Here is a 17,826-nt window from a genome sequence, read left to right as displayed (position 1 = left end):
AAAAAATATATAAAATAAAATGATAAAACATACGTATTGTAAATTAAATTTAATACATATTTTCAATGCATCATACATGTAAGGAGGACACTGTAGATTGGTATGACATACACTGAAGCCAGCTGTGGTGTAATTGTAAACAGTGGCCTCAGTGTTAACTCAACCTGTGACACGAATAGTCCAGTTGGGACTACGTGCATTTACAAATGGTTTTCATGTTTTATTTCACATTTACTGGTATTTGTTTTATGACTCACTTACATTTAAAGCTTATGCAACAATACATTCAATAAGGCATGCATGTTACTTTATCGTAACTGGTTCTTTACATTTTTTTAGCACTGAATATGACCACACAGTGACGGAAATATATATATGCAATAAACATCATTTGCAACTGATTGTTGTACCCTTTGCTACTAGAAATAATTTCTGCAGTCTTCACTTTTTGACGTGCATCACTGATCTGGTATACTTCTTGGCTAATGTGTATTGGTCCAGATTCTGTCACTTCAAGGAAGGGTAGCAAACCTTGCTTTCCTGTCCCCATCATAAACTGTGTTTGCATGCTATTGGTTAAAAAATAGTGAAAATTATACAGTTCCTCTTTACTGTTTGGCCACATAATGAAAGCACCATCTACATACTGAAGACAGCATTTGAGTTGCAACAGTACAGATTCAAAGATTCACTTCTTCAGTCTGTACCACTGCATGATAAAAGCCGCAAAAGATTACGCTTTTGCTTAACTTTCATGTTATTTAAGTGTGTTACAATACCCAAAAGGCATGCTGACCTTTTCTCGTTAGTCAAAAAACTTTATGATCAGAATTTCCCTTAGATATTGTATGAGGTCACAACTGCTCATAAAACCCATACTTTCCCTCTTAGGTGAATTTTCATTGTGTATGTATTTATTTACCAGAAAATTTTGTATACATTTTTCTATGATATGTGATTGAACTTATCTGCAATACTAACAACATTAAACTTCTTAAGACCAAGCTAAAAATTTATTTATCAAAAAAAAATGAGTGCTTAAAGGAATTATGTTGCCCCTCCCAGCAGATTAAAATATCGAGTACTGGCTGTGCTCGCGTATCAATAGTTTTGTTATGATGAGTGAGGATGAGTAAATGCAATAACCTGAGCTGCCCACATGTGTGTGTCTGTTTGGGGTAGCATAGCTTGTGATGTGTGCCCTGCCCCAACGCACAATTTGGCGTACAGGCAGCATTACTGCCAAGCAGTGCATGCAGAGGGGCTTGGACAGGGGTGTACATCTTTGCAGCTTGCCATTGAAGTAACTATACACTATGCAACCAATTTAATAATTGATGTGGTTTATGTTTACTGAAGTAAAGATGGTAGATCCCCGGCTTCACCCTCTTAGGGCCATTGTTTTTTACTTTTTAAAGTAGCCTATGTTCCTTCACAGGGCTCAAGCTACCTCCATACCAAATTTCATTGAAATTGGTTCAGCAGTTTGGTTGTGAAAACATACCAGACAGTTACTTCCACATTTATAATAATAGTATGTACTCAGGGAAACATTTGTGGATGAAATGTCTTTCCTTGGATGCCAATCTTAGTTAACCATTCCTTGGCAGTGTCAGTGCTGCTTATCTTTAATGAACACAAAACTTTACTTAAATTCTTAGAAACACACTGTTTAGAGTTAAAACATGCTAAGATGATAAAATCAAAATTTGAAGGTGACACAGATTCTTAAAATTCAGACTTCTCTTGATTCTATTGCAGTTTATTAACAAAATGTAAACTGTGAACAAGAAAGGCTGTGGGGACCAAATGGTATAAAGAATCCAACTTTAAGATAGCTATAGAACAATGAAACAACCATGTAATTGTACAGGTAAAAATTTAATTTCCCATGAAAGGAAAAGGTACTGACAGTGTAACAACACATCTTATTTGTACACTGTTGTGTGTCAAAAACTTCATAGATTTTTACAGAACGTGTGTGTACTGTTGCCCCCCCCCCCCCCCCCCCCCCTTTTTTTTTTTATAACAAAAAAAGAAGTAGAAGCTAATGCTCGAAAGTTAGCCTGAATGCTGTTTTCTGTTGTGTGTTTCTGTACTCCATGCATGGATTGTTTAAATATTGTTATTTAAGAAATATTTTTGTTATAGTCCAACTACAAAGTCAAGAAGCCCAGTAAATAAGCCAAGAAACCGAAAATTATTTCCACAGAAGATTCAAGATAAGTATGTTTATTTTTGTGTTGGATGTATACTTTTTAAACTGTTTAAATATTTCTACTTGCAAATCTATCTTTTCTTCTTTTGAAGTTTTCTCCTTTTGGTTTCCATTTTCTGTGCATATTCTTAAAACTTTCAATACCTAAAAGTAAGAATAAAGGTTTACATTTATTTTCTCATGTCTGTAATTATATGCAAATATAATATGATGAGACTTACCCAACAAAAGCGCTGGCAGGTCGATAGACACACAAATAAATACAAACATACACACAAAACTCTAGCTTTCGCAACCAACGGTTGCCTCGTCAGGAAAGAGGGAAGGAGAAGGAAAGACAAAAGGATATGGGTTTTAAGGGAGAGGGTAAGGAGTCATTCCAATCCCGGGAGCGGAAAGACTTACCTTAAGGGGAAAAAAGGACAGGTATACACTCGCACACACACACACGTATCCATCCATACATACAAGACACAAGCAGACATTTGTAAAGGCAAAGAGTTTGAGCATCTCTGCTCAAACTCTTTGCCTTTACAAATGTCTGCTTGTGTCTTGTATGTATGGATGGATATGTGTGTGTGTGCGAGTGTATACCTGTCCTTTTTTCCCCTTAAGGTAAGTCTTTCCGCTCCCGGGATTGGAATGACTCCTTACCCTCTCCCTTAAAACCCATATCCTTTGGTCTTTCCTTCTCCTTCCCTCTTTCCTGATGAGGCAACCGTTGGTTGCGAAAGCTAGAGTTTTGTGTGTATGTTTGTGTTTATTTGTGTGTCTATCGACCTGCCAGCGCTTTTGTTGGGTAAGTCTCATCATCTTTCTTTTTAAATATATTTTTCCCACGTGGAATGTTTCCCTCTATTATATTCATATGCAAATATAATTCTACATATGCCTACATACTCGGCAAACTACTGTGAATTGCATGGCAGAAGGTACTTAGCATTGTACCATATGTTACAATCACATATGCAGCATGGAAGAATGACTGCTTTAATGCTCTGTGCGGCCTGTAATTAATATAAAATTTTCTTCACTTTGTAGGTAGGCTTTCATGTGAAAATTGGTGCCTATCTTCATGTAGCTGCTGCTTAAGATTTTTCAGCATTTTCTTGAGCTAAACAAGCCAGTGACCATTCATGCTGCCCTTCTTTGTATACATCCAATATCTCCTGTCCATCACATTTGGTACAGGTTTCACACACGTGAGAAAATTTCTAAGATGAGATTCATAAGTGTTTTGTAAGCAATCTCCTTTGACTGACAGCATTTTCCCAGTATCATACCAATGAACTGAAATCTACCGCCTGTTTTACCTTCAGTTTAGCCTATGTGGTCATTCCATTTCATATCCCCTCAAATTGTTACTCCATTATTTCTATGAATTGGTTGGTTCCAGTTGAAACTCATTCATTTTGTAGTCATTAGATACTACTTTCCTCCATTTTTTGAAATGCACTGTGTTGTGTGTGTCTACATTTAAAGCAAGTTATCAATGTTTGCACTGTTTGGAATCTTATCTAGATCTGAGTAGATACTTGTGCACCATTTTTCACATAGTTCTTCATTATAGATAACTGTATCATATGCAAAGAAATATAAAGTTACTATTTAGTATTGTCTGCTAATTCATTTATATACAGAGTCTGTCAAATATCTATACATCCACTGTCACACTGTATCTGGATATTGATATTGACAAGAAATTTAAATTCAAATTATGTTGTAGTATGGCCTCTCACTCAACAGGTATCATGTTGGTGAAAAAACAAAATGGCTGAATCACAGTTGACATTCAAGCAGTGAAAATGCATTTTGAAGTGGTTTATCAAATTTGATAATGCTGTTGATGTTTAGTGTCACTGGTAGTAGGAGTTTGAAACAAAAGTCCCAACCTGTCTAACAATTAAACTCATTCCTGATATGTTTGAGATGCATGGAATGATTTGTGATATTCACAAAAAGTTTTGGAAGACCGTGGTACAGCGAAAAGTTCTCCTTCATTGACTCTCGTGTCTGACAAGTTTGATGCTTCTCCACAGAAGTCTGTTATGCTTGTGCATGTGAGGTGATGATTAACACAATAAGTGTATGATGAATTCTAAAAGTTGTTAAGTCAAAAGTTTACATCCCACAATTACTGCATGCAATTAAGTGATGATGCTGATTATCGAATAAAATTTTGCAAATAATATCAGCATATAATTTTTGAGAACATCTTTCTCTGGAGCACAGCAGTGTATTTATTAGTTAAAAGTGAATATGAATAGTCACAACCGCAATAAACTTATAAAGAGAGAAAGTTTATTGCGGTTGTGACCGTTCATATTCATTTTTAAATATTAGCAAATGTTGACTGGAGATGAATAGTTGGTGTGGTCTAATGAGGGCCAATTTAAAACTAATAGAACACTGAATCAGCAAAACTGCATTTACTGGGCTCTGAAAAATCACTTGTTCGCATGGATAAGATAATCAGTTTACCAGAGGTTCATGTAGGGTTCTGAACACCGTCTAGGGCCTTAGGACCCTTTCTTTTTGATACTGTCTGTAGAGAAGTGTACCTGGAAATGTTACACGAGTTAATTTTACGAAGTATACATGCATTTGATGGAGCTGATGATGTCATCTACCAACAGGACGGGGTGCCACAACACTACCATGTGGTTGCACGAGTTTTCCAGGATGCAGGGGCACTGGAATGGACAAAGAGTGTGCATTGAGTAACCCCCTCCCCTCCTGCCCTCCAACCATATCCAGACATACCCCCGTGGACTTTTAGTTGTGGAGAACTGTGAAATATATTCTATTGACGTAAGCCACATATATTGGAGGACTGTTGTCAGGAGATTATAGCAGTATCTACACTGATCTCTGTTGAAACGTTAACTGATGTAGTTGTGGTGACTGCACCCGCTCTCACGTTCAAGCCAGACGGCAAAACGCAGAATTCACAGCTCCTACCCCCACTTACAAAGACCCTTCATGAAATGCTATTTGCCAATATGACAGTTTTAAATTGATTATAGTAAGGTGTTTAACATTGTGAAACTTCAGTAACTGTTTAGCGTTGTCAAGGCATGTCCTGACAGGTACAATGATTTTGTTTATACTTTTGGGCATCAAACAGAAGCCTCATGCTACCATCGGGCTTGGCGATAGCTAAAATAGAGCTACAACTGGGGAATAGGAGGGTTGTATGGCCTCCTAATTTATCATTCTTTCAATTTTTTCCCTCACAGCTTCTCCTTTTGCCCATGGAATTGGATATGCAGAAAAGCAGAATGTTTTGTGTGGGTAAACGTCCATTTTATACACGTAACCCTTTATTACCTCTTGCACCTCCTAAATACAAATGCATACCAAAGTATTACTCCTTGTAACTCCTCCTTCTGATCATATGACAAAAAAGCAGATTCACTTACCTTGGTTTGGACAGACTCTGGGGTCAAGTTTTCTTCAGACAGCTCCTTGTTTATCAAGAATCAGTACGTTTGGATATGAGAATTCTACTCTAACAGTACTCGCTTTGAGTGTATTCTCTGTTGTGTTGGTTTTAATTAAGTTTACTGATGACGTCTGTTTGTTGGTGGTGCAGAAACGTTTTTCTTGCCATATGTCAATCTGTACTTTGTATTATCTGAAGGTATCCTTCCAGTAAGACAGTTTACTAAAAGTTTTTCCACTACCAGAAAAAAAAAATTGCTGATGGTAATGGATATTAACCCCGGATGTTGAACTCCTTTTGACTTGCTCCCAACTGCGGTCAGAATATGACAATTCTGAACCAGAATTTGCAGCTCGTTAAATGAACCTTATGTTATTACATTTGTCAGTGAACCCATATTAAGTACCAGAGGTACGTCTAAATCACATATCTGGGCATTAGTGACTCCTCATTAGCCTTGTCTAAATTGTTACATCTTCCCGATACCAGGGAGTATACGACCCGGGACAACCGGGAGATCCGGGAAACACCTGGGAATTTTTTCATTCGGGAGAAAATCGGGAAAAACCTGGGAATTTTTTAGAATTCCGTGATTTTTTTGTTTTACATTTCAGTTAAATTTTTGTTATTTTGACTGGTAAGAAATAATATTCAAACAAAGAATATTACTGTATCCCACTACTGCAGAATATTACTGCAGCAATAAAACATGAACGAGAGGAAAAAACTAAAATAAAACTTAAGTTGCGAATGAAATGCGTCATGTTCAACAACAAAACACAGTGCTCACACAAGCATCTGCCAGCAGCAAAACATGTCAAAGGCTTTAGGAATGCTATGCAATGCTTCATAACAACAAATTGCCTCCGGTGAGCGTAACGTCACAACTGTTTACATTGGATTCGTGTGAGCAGTTGCGTGCGGGCCCATGAGCATGCGCAGTTGAGTTGCGTATGTGTAGTACCTTCTCCCACTTCTGGCTACAAAAGTGTGGCTGTTAGCTGTATAAGCAGTAGCAAGATGCTACTCGGAAAAATTTTATTGTCGTGCACAAGCTGCCATATTCGCTGGGAGCGAACCGGGGTACCTGCCCCAGGTGGCAATTTCAGTCAAGCATTAATCACCTTGCAGAACAATGAAGTTATTTTTGTCAGTTTTCTAAAGAAATGTGGTTTTTATTAATCTTTTCCGCTGAGGCAGTCAATTTATTTGTAACAAAATGTTTATTTCCACACTATTGGCTAGTTTCAACTGTTCTCTGCATTTCAAACCAGCATGTTTTCGTCTTCTTGCAAGTATGGCATTATGCCATAATAAAGAACCAAAAATGAAATAATACAATACTGGTACTCCAAGAAAATTTACAACCCAATCTGGACATACGAATGTGCACTTTAAACGGAATTATGCATGTTATTATGCTTCACGAAATTCCGATGCTCTAATGTCTTGTTTCTTTTATGACATAACGTAAGATCTTTTAATGTTTTACACGTACGAACATACGGGCTTCTTGCGTCATCGTAGCTGGTCAAGCGCTGACACACCTGTTATCTGGCACTCTCTGGCAACTGCTGAAACTAACCTCTTGCTAACAGGTCACGGGAAAATATTGCAAATGATTGATTGAAAAGCGTTACTTTCAAAGTAAATTTCCTTTTACCCAAGATGAATCATGTGCGATGAATTTCTTTAATCGCAGATAGTTTGACTCTCATTTAAAAATCAAGTCTTTGAGGTTGACCATTTAGAATAATTTCAAGCCCAGAAGATCAGACATTTATGTCGTTATTAAAAATTTTACTGGCACATTTGTGTGATGATGTACCTTAAAGTGTAACACACGCAAAGATGATAAACGTTATACGTGAAAGTTTAGCTTGTCTTGCAGCTTATTAATCGCCTGATACCAATATTGTATGTGAAAGCTTTTCTTTTCTTGTAGCAACACTATGTATATTAATTTACACCATTAACTTTTCCTATTTGTGTGTACGCGCTACTTAACAGTGATGATGCTATCGGATGGCGAGATCATGTGACGTAAGCTACGACTGGCTTACAAAAGCACATTGCAATCTCGATAAATTGATAAGTTTTACAATTCCGAGGAAAAGTATCCTGTCACTTAACACGGAAAAAGTGTATTTTCACCCGGGAGAAAGTGTGTTTTTAACCGGGAAATCCGGGAATTTTTTTCCTTGTCCACGTATACACCCTGCAATACAGTTCTTCTTTCATATCTAACCCTTGTTCATATCTGAGAAAGTAGTTTGGAACAAATTTCATGCCCCCACCCCTTTTATAGGTCTGCTTATTGTGACCTATTAGTTTTCCTGTTTGGTCGGAGGGTTAGCTTCTTCATTGTAACTTTAAGTACCTGCTTGTTGTGGGTTTGACCTCCCCAGTTCGTGTTCTTTATTGCCCTGGAATTAAATTCTTTGACCCCCACCATATATAATTGTTATTACGTTGAATGTAACTGCCAGGTGGAGGTCTGCCGGATGGTCTATTTGCATTCGGTTCCTGCAAATTACTGTATTGGTTATTGTCACCTGTGGGAGGTGCTTTGTGAACTATTTGGCCACAGCTCTTCTGTTTGATATAAGCTGGTCTATTGCAATTCCTCTGTAAACTTGTTTGTACTTTTGGCTTCCCCCATCATAATTATTTCTTTTATTATTGTTGTTGCATGGGGAATATGGGTGCCAACCATGTTGGTTATTGCCACCATTGACATTCTGCAGTTGACTATTTCGTGGAGACACGGACTGTGTATTAATATTCTGTGCTTGTGACGGACCCTCTTCATATATTAGGTCAACCAAGTCGATTTTAGATAAGAAATACTCTATCATTTTCAGGTATGTGGTCAGTTTTTTCCTAATACGGGTGGGCACGTTGCTTCTCAGTATTTTCAATATGTCCAATAACTGGATTTGTTTAAGTATTTTTCGAAATACTTCCTCAGTCCCCCATGTTTACTACTGAATGGTCATGGGTTGAAAATCGCTTGACATAGCCTCTCTCAGACTGCTGTGGACCAATATTTGTTAAAGTCAGTCCATTCAAGTTGCTCATAGGTTCCTCAGCCATATCTGTTGCCCACAATAAAAACATTGCCCTGTGTGTACCCTCAAATGAATCGGATCTTCTGAGCTTCTGCCCAATTGCAGGGTAACACATTGTGAAAAGTTCTGATAAACACTATGAGGTTCATTTTCTTACTCTCAGATGAAAAAACTGGGAATTGCCTGTGATGGAGCAGACCAACGTCCATTAATAAAGGAAGCAAGCATGCAGTATTGTCTGTTGCTGCCACAGCATTGTTTGGATGTACATGATTACACTCTGGACATGTTTGCACAACTGGTATTGATGTTAGCAGTGCCTGTTGCATTTCATAATTCCTGTCTTCTCCATCTGAAGAGCCTATCGCAAATGGTTGATAAGTATTACCACTACCTTTCCTTCCCGATTGCTTGCTATTGGCGTCTCTCTAGTGACACCCACAACATTAGACTGCCCTGCAACTTCTCTTCTGCTGCGTTTAAGCCCAGATCAATTCTAGCAATCAGATCATTTTCTCTTTCCTTTAGTACCTCTTAAATTGCCTCAACATAGGTCTTAAGCTCTTGTACGACCTTCTGTGCGAGGGTTGTACCCTTATCTAACATTCCCGCTTTGGCTCTGTCGTTTAAAGTCTATACCTCCTTTATGATTTTTCCTTGTGCTTTCTTTATGAACTTAGTGCCTAAATCTAAATTATTCAATTTTACTGACAGCTCCTCTACTTCTTCCGTTAAATCTTTACATAAAGATTGAAACCCATTAACAGGACCTGTCATAGTTTATAAATTTCTGAAGCTTCTGACTGAGCCTCTTGCAGCTGTGCCTCCTCTATAAATGACATTTTTGATCTAGGCTGTTTATCTCCTGAGACAAATCAGTGAATAATTACACCTTCAATTTCTTCCCCATATCAGCAAGTTTGCATGTTAAACCATTAGAAAAGTCAGTGTGTAGATTTTGATTTAAATGATCGAATATCTGTGATAGGTTATTTTTAAAATAATGAAATTTTTTGTTGGTTTGTTGTTTAGAAAATTATTAAATAAATTCTTCATGGGGTCAGTAAAGCCTTTACCCATGTCCTGCATTGAATTCATTGATAGCACATAATCATCTTGTGTACCTACTGTGTCTTGTTCCGTCACATTTGAAACAAATTCTCTTGACATTGAGAAACTAAATTTACTGATTCCACAGTAACGCTTTTTTCATTGGCTTCATGCAGGAAAATGCTTCTTGGTAAGATTTGGGAATTACTCTCTTCTACCATGAGCGTGGTAGTGTCATGAGGTAAGACATTATTGTCATCAGCATAAATTGAATTTGTGTAGTATTCCCAGCTGCCGTTGATATTATCAACATTTTTTGTATCACACCCATTGTGGCAACATTGTGTGTGTCTACGCAATTTTCATTAGTCAGCACCATGTTTAACTGGTTCCATCTTGCAAGTCTTTCTTAAAGTTATAAATATGAAGCAAAATTTAAATTTAATCTAAAAACTGATTGCAAGAATTTTCCCAATCACTGTATGATTTATCCTTCACCAGAATTGAAGCTTATTTTTGCCATTTACAATTTTTGTATCTAATTCCAAAAAAATCAGAATAATGTTAACCCAAATATCTGTTGTTTAAAAAAAAAAAAAAAAAAATGCTTCAGATTTATGACTGGATAGCGGTAAGATACTGACACTACTTTTGATAGATGTGTTTCCAAATGCAGTCATGCGAGTAATAAGTTGGAGTTCTTTCCTATCTTATAGACAATCTTCTTACAGGTTTTTGGTAAAATTCCTCTGGTTAACCGTATGTCATTTATGTATACCATGTGGTGTTTGTCCATCATGAAACGAAGTAAATAAACAAACAATTAGTACAATAGACAGTTACACAACAGGTTTTATATCATTAAATTATTTCGCCTGTTTAATCTATCTGGCACCATCCAGGGAAAGGTCACCAGTTCTATTGGTTAATTATTAATTTTAAGAATAATAAATACGATGGAAATTTGTTGGCACTGCACAAGAAGCACGCTCAGAAGCCTGTGTCTCAGCTAATTTACGCACAAGTACGCACACTCAAGATAGTTAGCCTTATGATTTTTCGTAACACAAAAAATCTCTAATGTGTAATGTTAGATTATTCGATGATATTTCTTCCAGCCATGAAGTTATTTTCCTCATCTTCTTCTTTGAAGACAATGTTATGGTGTGCAGCTTGCTTTGCTTAAATTTCTTGCTTCTCTGAAGTATTACCGGTATGGGGACACATATAGATAGATCAGGTGAAATAAAGAATTAATAAGTGACATTAGCGTATTTCTTTAAGAATTAATTTATTACTATAATAATTGATAATTTCACATCGTTAGTGAACTAACAGAAATTCACATCCTATCTCTATTATGGACTATAAGACACTTTACAGGATCAATGAAACATCCCATAAGAGTTTTTACAAACACAAGAAAATTAATGTTCTTAGTGCTTTTTCCTCGTTATCTGCACAGGCTTGATTGCGGTGGGCATACTGCATTTTAATCTTTGCCGTAAACTACTTAGGCGAATTAATGCATAAAAATAAACAGAGAAAAATAAAACATGTTCCCATATAGGTAAACAAACATAAGTCCCAGTACAATGTACAGCGATCTCCATTGAAACATTGACCAATCTAGCTGTGGTGACTGCTTATCGTTCTGGTATTTGTACACATAGCCTAGCAATATGATATTTCATGTTTAATACCCAAGTGGAAAATTGTTATTATTTATGACTTCAGACTTTCATCAGCTAGCTTATATTTTTTGCTATCTACAGTAGAACCTTGATTATCTGTCAGTTTTGGGACCAGGCAGTGCCTGAAATGCTAGAATGGTCGGATAATCAAAGGAGAACGAAACAAATCATTTGCAGAGTTCAAAATGATGTAATAAATCAGAGTTGAGTAAAAAATACATTTCTAATTGAGAGAAAGTAAAACAAAATTTTAGACAATAAAAATCTATTTACAGAAGTGTAAAAGGTGTTTTGTCCACAATATGACCATAACTAAAGTAGTTAGCTGTTGTTCCAAGTATTTGGGTGCACTCTTGAATGTTTATGGATGCTCTTGGTTTCTTTCACCTTGGGCATTGCTTCATGATGCAATTGATCAGCCTGTCCTTTGCTACTAGTTTCTTGTCTGTGAATGTCTCATTCTTTGAGGCAAGCATTTTTTGACATTTCATTGTTTGGTTCTCGTTAATGTTGTATAATTGATCAACAACCAATTTATTTTCTTAGACTATTTTTTTTTTATTTTTCAACAAACTCCCTACCAGCATGATCATTGTCATCAACAGAAAGTTTTCCACCTGAAATAGCAACTTGCATAATGCTGTGAAGATTTTACCATCAGTGAAGACAACCTCCACTTACTGGGAATCCATCTTCTTCACCCTCCACCCCTACTTTTTGATGTAACTGAATAAATTTTTCTTTACGATAGCGTCTGAAAGAGGAGTCCAACTCTTTTCTGACGAAATCATGTACACACAGTGTCATCCAGGAGCTCAGATTTTGGTTTTTTCAATGCTTTTCTAGTTTTTAAAGAATTTTCACCACTTATAGTTACCAAAAAAACTTAAAGATTTTTTCGGTTCTTTTTCCAGTCATTAATGGGCATCACTCAGACATCTATTTCAGAAGATAAGCTAGTAACTGACTCACCTCTGTAAGCGTTTACAGAACACTTTAGTTTCTGCTCAATTATGCACACAACATGTTTCCTACTCTGATTTGTACCCATTTTAGTTTTTTTGAATCCGTTGCATTTCGTAATCACAACTGCAAGAACTCTCTAAAACTACACCGCAAATGTGTAATTAAAAGAATATAATAATAACAACTTTAAAAAATGCACAAATAAAGCAGCAGATTAGAGTATAATGAAGCAAACATTCAGACAGTACAATTGTCTGTCAGTTGAGCATGCATGAGGATCGTGACTTAGATGGAAGACTGTTGTGATAGCAAATAAGATGACATGCTGTAAGGTGTGGAGCACAGACAGATGATTGTGCACATGGACAAATAATCTGAGGAGTCACTTAATTGAGGATCAGATAATACAGGTTGTAATGTACTGACCATATTCATTACTGTGTCCAGGAGCAGCACTTGAACAATATTTCAGCAGTTGCTTGCTTCTACTTCCCTTTAATGACTGTAACACTATGACTAGTAACAGTGTTACAGTTCCACACTGAAGAAATGAGTATGTTTTCTAAATAATTAAGCTTGTACTTATTAATTTACAGTTTTAATACAAATTAATTTTTTCAGTAACATCAGAAGCCTTAATTATCTTCCCATTACTTTTTATAACGCAGTGATGTGAAATTTATTTATCTTAATTGCAGCAGAAGTGGGAATGAAACATGTCCAGATCAGATATGCATGGCATCAACAAATCGAAAGAAACCCCACTCCTTATCCAGCCAGGCAAGTAAAACCTAGATTGATTGATTTATCAAGATACAGTTTGTTGTTAATTTTCTGAAAGTATCTTATTCCAAAGCTAACATACTGTCTCTTAATAGCGATATTTGAAGTTGTTTCGTGACTGACTGCGAAATAACAGTATGGTGCAGATATCTTATTTTTTGTACTAGAATCTAAGGTTAATAAAGAAGTTTAGAATGTCATACACTACTGCACACAACTTTAGAATATATGTTATCTAGTTTCCATTATTGTTGCAGGTAAGAGAAGAAACTAGTTGGCTGCAAAAGCATACAGCAAGTCTGGAAAGGCGATGGAGCACAGGTCTTTGGCGCCGCAAAAGGCGACTTGACTCCCTAGATGTTTCTGTTCCTTTGGAATCTACAGACATGCCAGATCTCAGCACTTCTTCAGGAGATCTTGTTTTCTCAGATGCCATTGTAAATCTATCAGACTGTGATTTAAATGAGGCAATTGTAGATGGTAAACTATCAAGAGCTGCTCTTGAAGACTATGACAACGCAGCCTCTGATTCTGTTGAGTTTGTCCGTATACCCAAGAGTGAATATGAAGCCATTAAGAACAGAGTTTCTGAAATTGAAAATCAAATTACAAGAGAATTTGGCAATGTGAATCATGCATCTTCAGATGAACAAGTGTGTGGTACACTGTCAGTTCAGTCTGCTTATGAACGTACTCTGGAAGAGCAAGCACGTCTTGATGGCACTCCTGGTCAAGATATGGTTTCTGCTGATCAACTTGCTCGACGACTGAGCCGTGAACTGCGTATACGAAGAAGTTTGGATGGAGCAAGACCAATCAGATCACCTAGTGCTCGTAAGATTGGCTCATTGCGTAGGCGTTCAAGAGAAATAGAAGCACAAAAATTACGGCGAAATTCATGGGCTTCTCCAGATGCTATTGTTTCAACAGCAAATGGCTCTGCACTGCGTCGGGGCCGTCCAAATACAGTATTGACGGGTCTACGACGTCCATGCCGTAGATCATCATCTTATCATGGGCGGGAATCTAATATTGATACAGATGTGACTTCATCTGTCTCCAAAAATTGTGTTGCTGGAAATCATACGTTTGGAAATTTATCTTGCACTGTGAGCCCAGTTTTATCTGATCAGCAATTATTCTTACAGAGAAGAAAGTCAATTGAGTCATCTGTTGGAATGATGACTGTTTCCAGCACCCCTCAGTTTGCAGAACAAAACCATTGTGTTGTTACACACCAACCTATGCTGGAAGGCAGCGAAGATTTTGCTACTGTTTCAAATGGCGACCAATGGTTTTCAGCTGAAACGCACGTGCCCAAGACACCAACTGTTCATGGAGAAGCTCCAGTTACAGGTAGGGCATCAGTAGCCCGAATAAGAAATGAAAATGCTGGAATGGTGTTGGAAAGAATGAGACTTTTTGACAATTATATTGGTGATGCTATTTCTGGTGTATTGGACACTCCAGTTCCCATCAGTAACAGAACACGGATTAACTGTTTGAAAGGAGGGGACGTGATTAATGGTCAGCAGCACTCTAAGATAATTACTGTTCACAGAACTACTAAAAACATTACCCATGGTACAACCACTTCAAATAAAAAGAAATGCCACGCTAAAAGCCCAAAAGAGACTTCCAGAAAAACTAGACATAAGCAGTCAAAATCTCCTTTGTCAAAAAGTGCAATTTTAAGCAGTCATGTGAATTCACCCAAAAATAGATTGGTGAGAAAGTCACACAGTTGCAAAGTTGCTAAATCACAGCACAGCCATTCAAGATTTAATAAAACCACCCCTTCAAAGCCAGCAAATGGTGAAAAGGAAAACCTTGCAGCCACAGATGATCAGTTTTTTAGAAATAAGATAGCAGAATTCCGTTCGCAAAAGTGTCAAGATATCTTAAGAAAACAATCACACCTCAACTCATCAAAAGACGTCTCTTCTCCATTAAAAGTCCGGAATAGAGTGGATGTGGCAAATGTAGTGGCAGGACGAAACAACATTGAAGTTAAATATCAGACACCAGTACCCCATATCAAAGATTCATTGTTGTTGCGATCTCCAAGTAAAATGCTGAAACCATACATGAATTCAGGAAGTGCTGCAGGACGGCACCCAATAACTCCTATAAAGGCCATGACACCTCTTCATTCTACACCAGCCAGGCGATCACCGAGGTTAACACAGTCTTGTTTGTAGATCTAGGACATAGTTATTGTAAATAATCAGCCAGTACTGCCTAATTAACAGCAGTATCCAACTATGAAATTATCTTCACAAAAATTAAAGTTCAAAACAAGCTTTAATACATACTGTGATATTAGAAAAGACAACTTCTTGCTGCATACTCAGACTTCAAATCGATATTCTTCAGCACTGCCCAAGTGACAACGCTAACTAGGCATTGTTTGCATTCAGCCCAGGCTTTCTTATTAAAATATAAACATTTCTTAATGTCACTAATATAAAACAAAAACTAACAAATGCTGCAGTCTATAAATAGTGGAAGAAGTTACAGTAAGATTACTTGCCATATAGCTGAGGCATTTTTATAGATTTTGCAAATACAGTAAATTTTATGTTTTGTTGTTATGCGTAACCCCCTATATTTTATTTGATGTGGTACTTCTCTTCTCTCTGCTCTTTTGTACCTTTTCCAATTGTATTAAATATGTGTGTCTTCAGAAAAGTACACACAATTTGATTGTTTTGGACTTCAACATTAAGTATTTGCTTCTTTACTGTTACCTTCCCCCTTCCAGCTATCATAATTCTTAAGAACTGTTGACTACTTTTCTTACATCATAAGTTAATCTTTCAGTTTCACAATAAAGTGGGAGTCTATTTACTATAACCATTTCACTTTTTTTTTACATTCTGAATTTAAAATGCAATAAATTAAATATTGCTATGTAATCTTTTTATTTTCACACTTTTGACTCAGTGGGAGTTCGGTATATCATCTCACCCTCTGGCTTATTCTCTTCCAGCTTTCAATGCAATTTACATAATTTTATGTGCATTCCACAAAAGCTTTTGACATGGTTCCCAACCTTTCTCATGTTTCATTAGCCTTCATAGCACTGTTTCTGGATACCAAGGTGCCATTGGTTTTCATAATTTTTTATCTCCGACTTCAATAATTACTGGTGTACGATGTGTGTACATACTTAATATTTTGACTTTGTGAGCGGTTCGTTACACAACTGCTCTTAATGAGAGTCCAGCAAATAAATTTATCATCTTTTCTGTAAAATAAGACTGAGAAGCAAGTACATGTAATAACTTGGACTATGAAGTATATACACTGATAATCTTAGGTTATGACAAAAAGAATAGCACAGAAGTTTCCAACACATTTTAGAGTAACTGCTAAGGAATTTTAACTGCTTCCTTAAAAATGATGGACAGATTATGATGTAAATATCAGGAACCAATACAGTTAGTATTCAATGTAATTTTATTTCCGCATCCATTCCTTCTCTTTCCCATACACATGACTTTGTAACTCAAGACAAGGTTGTAATAGTGTAATGAGGTGTGTCTTGCTGTGGCTATTGTTCCTCTGCCCCCCTCCCCCCCCCCCCTCTCTCTCTCTCTCTCACACACACACACACACACACACACACACACACACACACACACACGTCTGATATTTATATAAATTTGAGATTTTTTATTCCACCTCTGCACAACTGATTTTTTTATACAATTTTCCTGTTATAAACCTCAATTTGTTGAGATACATTTGCATCCCATTTGATGTGTGTGTAAAATTTAAATGAGAAATCCCAAAACATAGTATATTAATAAGAATTCTTGTATACATTTTGTATTTAAGATATTATACTGTGGTTATTCTGTGTTAATAAATATTGGTGTTATTACAATGTCAGGTACTATTAATGGCATATCTTCCATCAAACAATGGGTAGATATTTGATGTTCTGTGCTTTCAATAAAAGTTTTATTATTATTATGTTGACTTATTTCCTGCTTTTTTTTTTTCACTGAGCTAGTTCTTCCATGTATTCTGACCAAGTGATGTGGTACAGTAGTTAAGAAAATGAACCGTTAATCAGAAGGAATGTTCAAATCCACATCTGAACACACACATACAGATACAGACAAGACATTGCAAATATTATAGCTTTGTTTTTTCTCCCTAATGTTGAATGGGGAATTGAATTAACACTGATATTGCTAGTGTGTTACCAGTTGCAAATTGATATAAGCATGCTTGCTGCACAAAGACATTAAGGACCATTGCTGTTTACATAATACAAAAATGAATTTCTGCAACAGATACAGCATATCTACAATAAAATGCCATTTTTTTTTTTAGATTTTCCGTAGAATACCTCATTTCCCTACTGACTACTGCTAGAATTCAGTTTTCAGTTTATACATAGTTAGCATTAACTGAAGAAAAAGTGTGAATATTTCACAGGGTTCAAATACACTTTGACTGGTGTAAGCAGCAGCCAGTAAAAAAATAGCAAATGCAATTGTGGCCAGAGATATCTTGGTAATAGCCCCTGGAGTGGCTATTCAAAAATTGTTTTTTTCTACGTACCTGAAAACAGAAGAAGCTGAA

At 36.6% G+C, this 17,826-nt stretch overlaps 1 protein-coding gene across 4 annotated transcripts in view; it reads left to right on the top strand.

Annotated features, from left to right (window-relative positions):
- The window catches only part of LOC126187764 (uncharacterized), a 106,478-nt gene extending 89,302 nt beyond the window's left edge, over window positions 1-17,176 (top strand). For 2 of the 4 annotated variants that reach the window (XM_049929029.1, XM_049929027.1), the window contains 3 exons: window positions 2,152-2,226; window positions 13,146-13,224; window positions 13,485-17,176. In XM_049929029.1, the coding sequence (XP_049784986.1) occupies window positions 2,152-2,226; window positions 13,146-13,224; window positions 13,485-15,428 (2,098 nt within the window). In that variant the 3' untranslated portion in view covers window positions 15,429-17,176. Of the gene's footprint in view, window positions 1-2,151; window positions 2,227-13,142; window positions 13,225-13,484 lie in introns of all 4 variants that reach the window. The other 2 variants (XM_049929028.1, XM_049929026.1) reach the window with 1 other exon arrangement.
- Window positions 17,177-17,826: the final 650 nt, after the last annotated feature.

This window comes from Schistocerca cancellata, chromosome 5 (genome assembly GCF_023864275.1).
Source record: "Schistocerca cancellata isolate TAMUIC-IGC-003103 chromosome 5, iqSchCanc2.1, whole genome shotgun sequence".
In the NCBI taxonomy this organism is placed as follows: domain Eukaryota; kingdom Metazoa; phylum Arthropoda; class Insecta; order Orthoptera; family Acrididae; genus Schistocerca; species Schistocerca cancellata.
The sequence above is the reverse complement of the archived record's forward strand: the minus strand, read 5'-3'. Positions and strand labels throughout refer to the sequence as shown.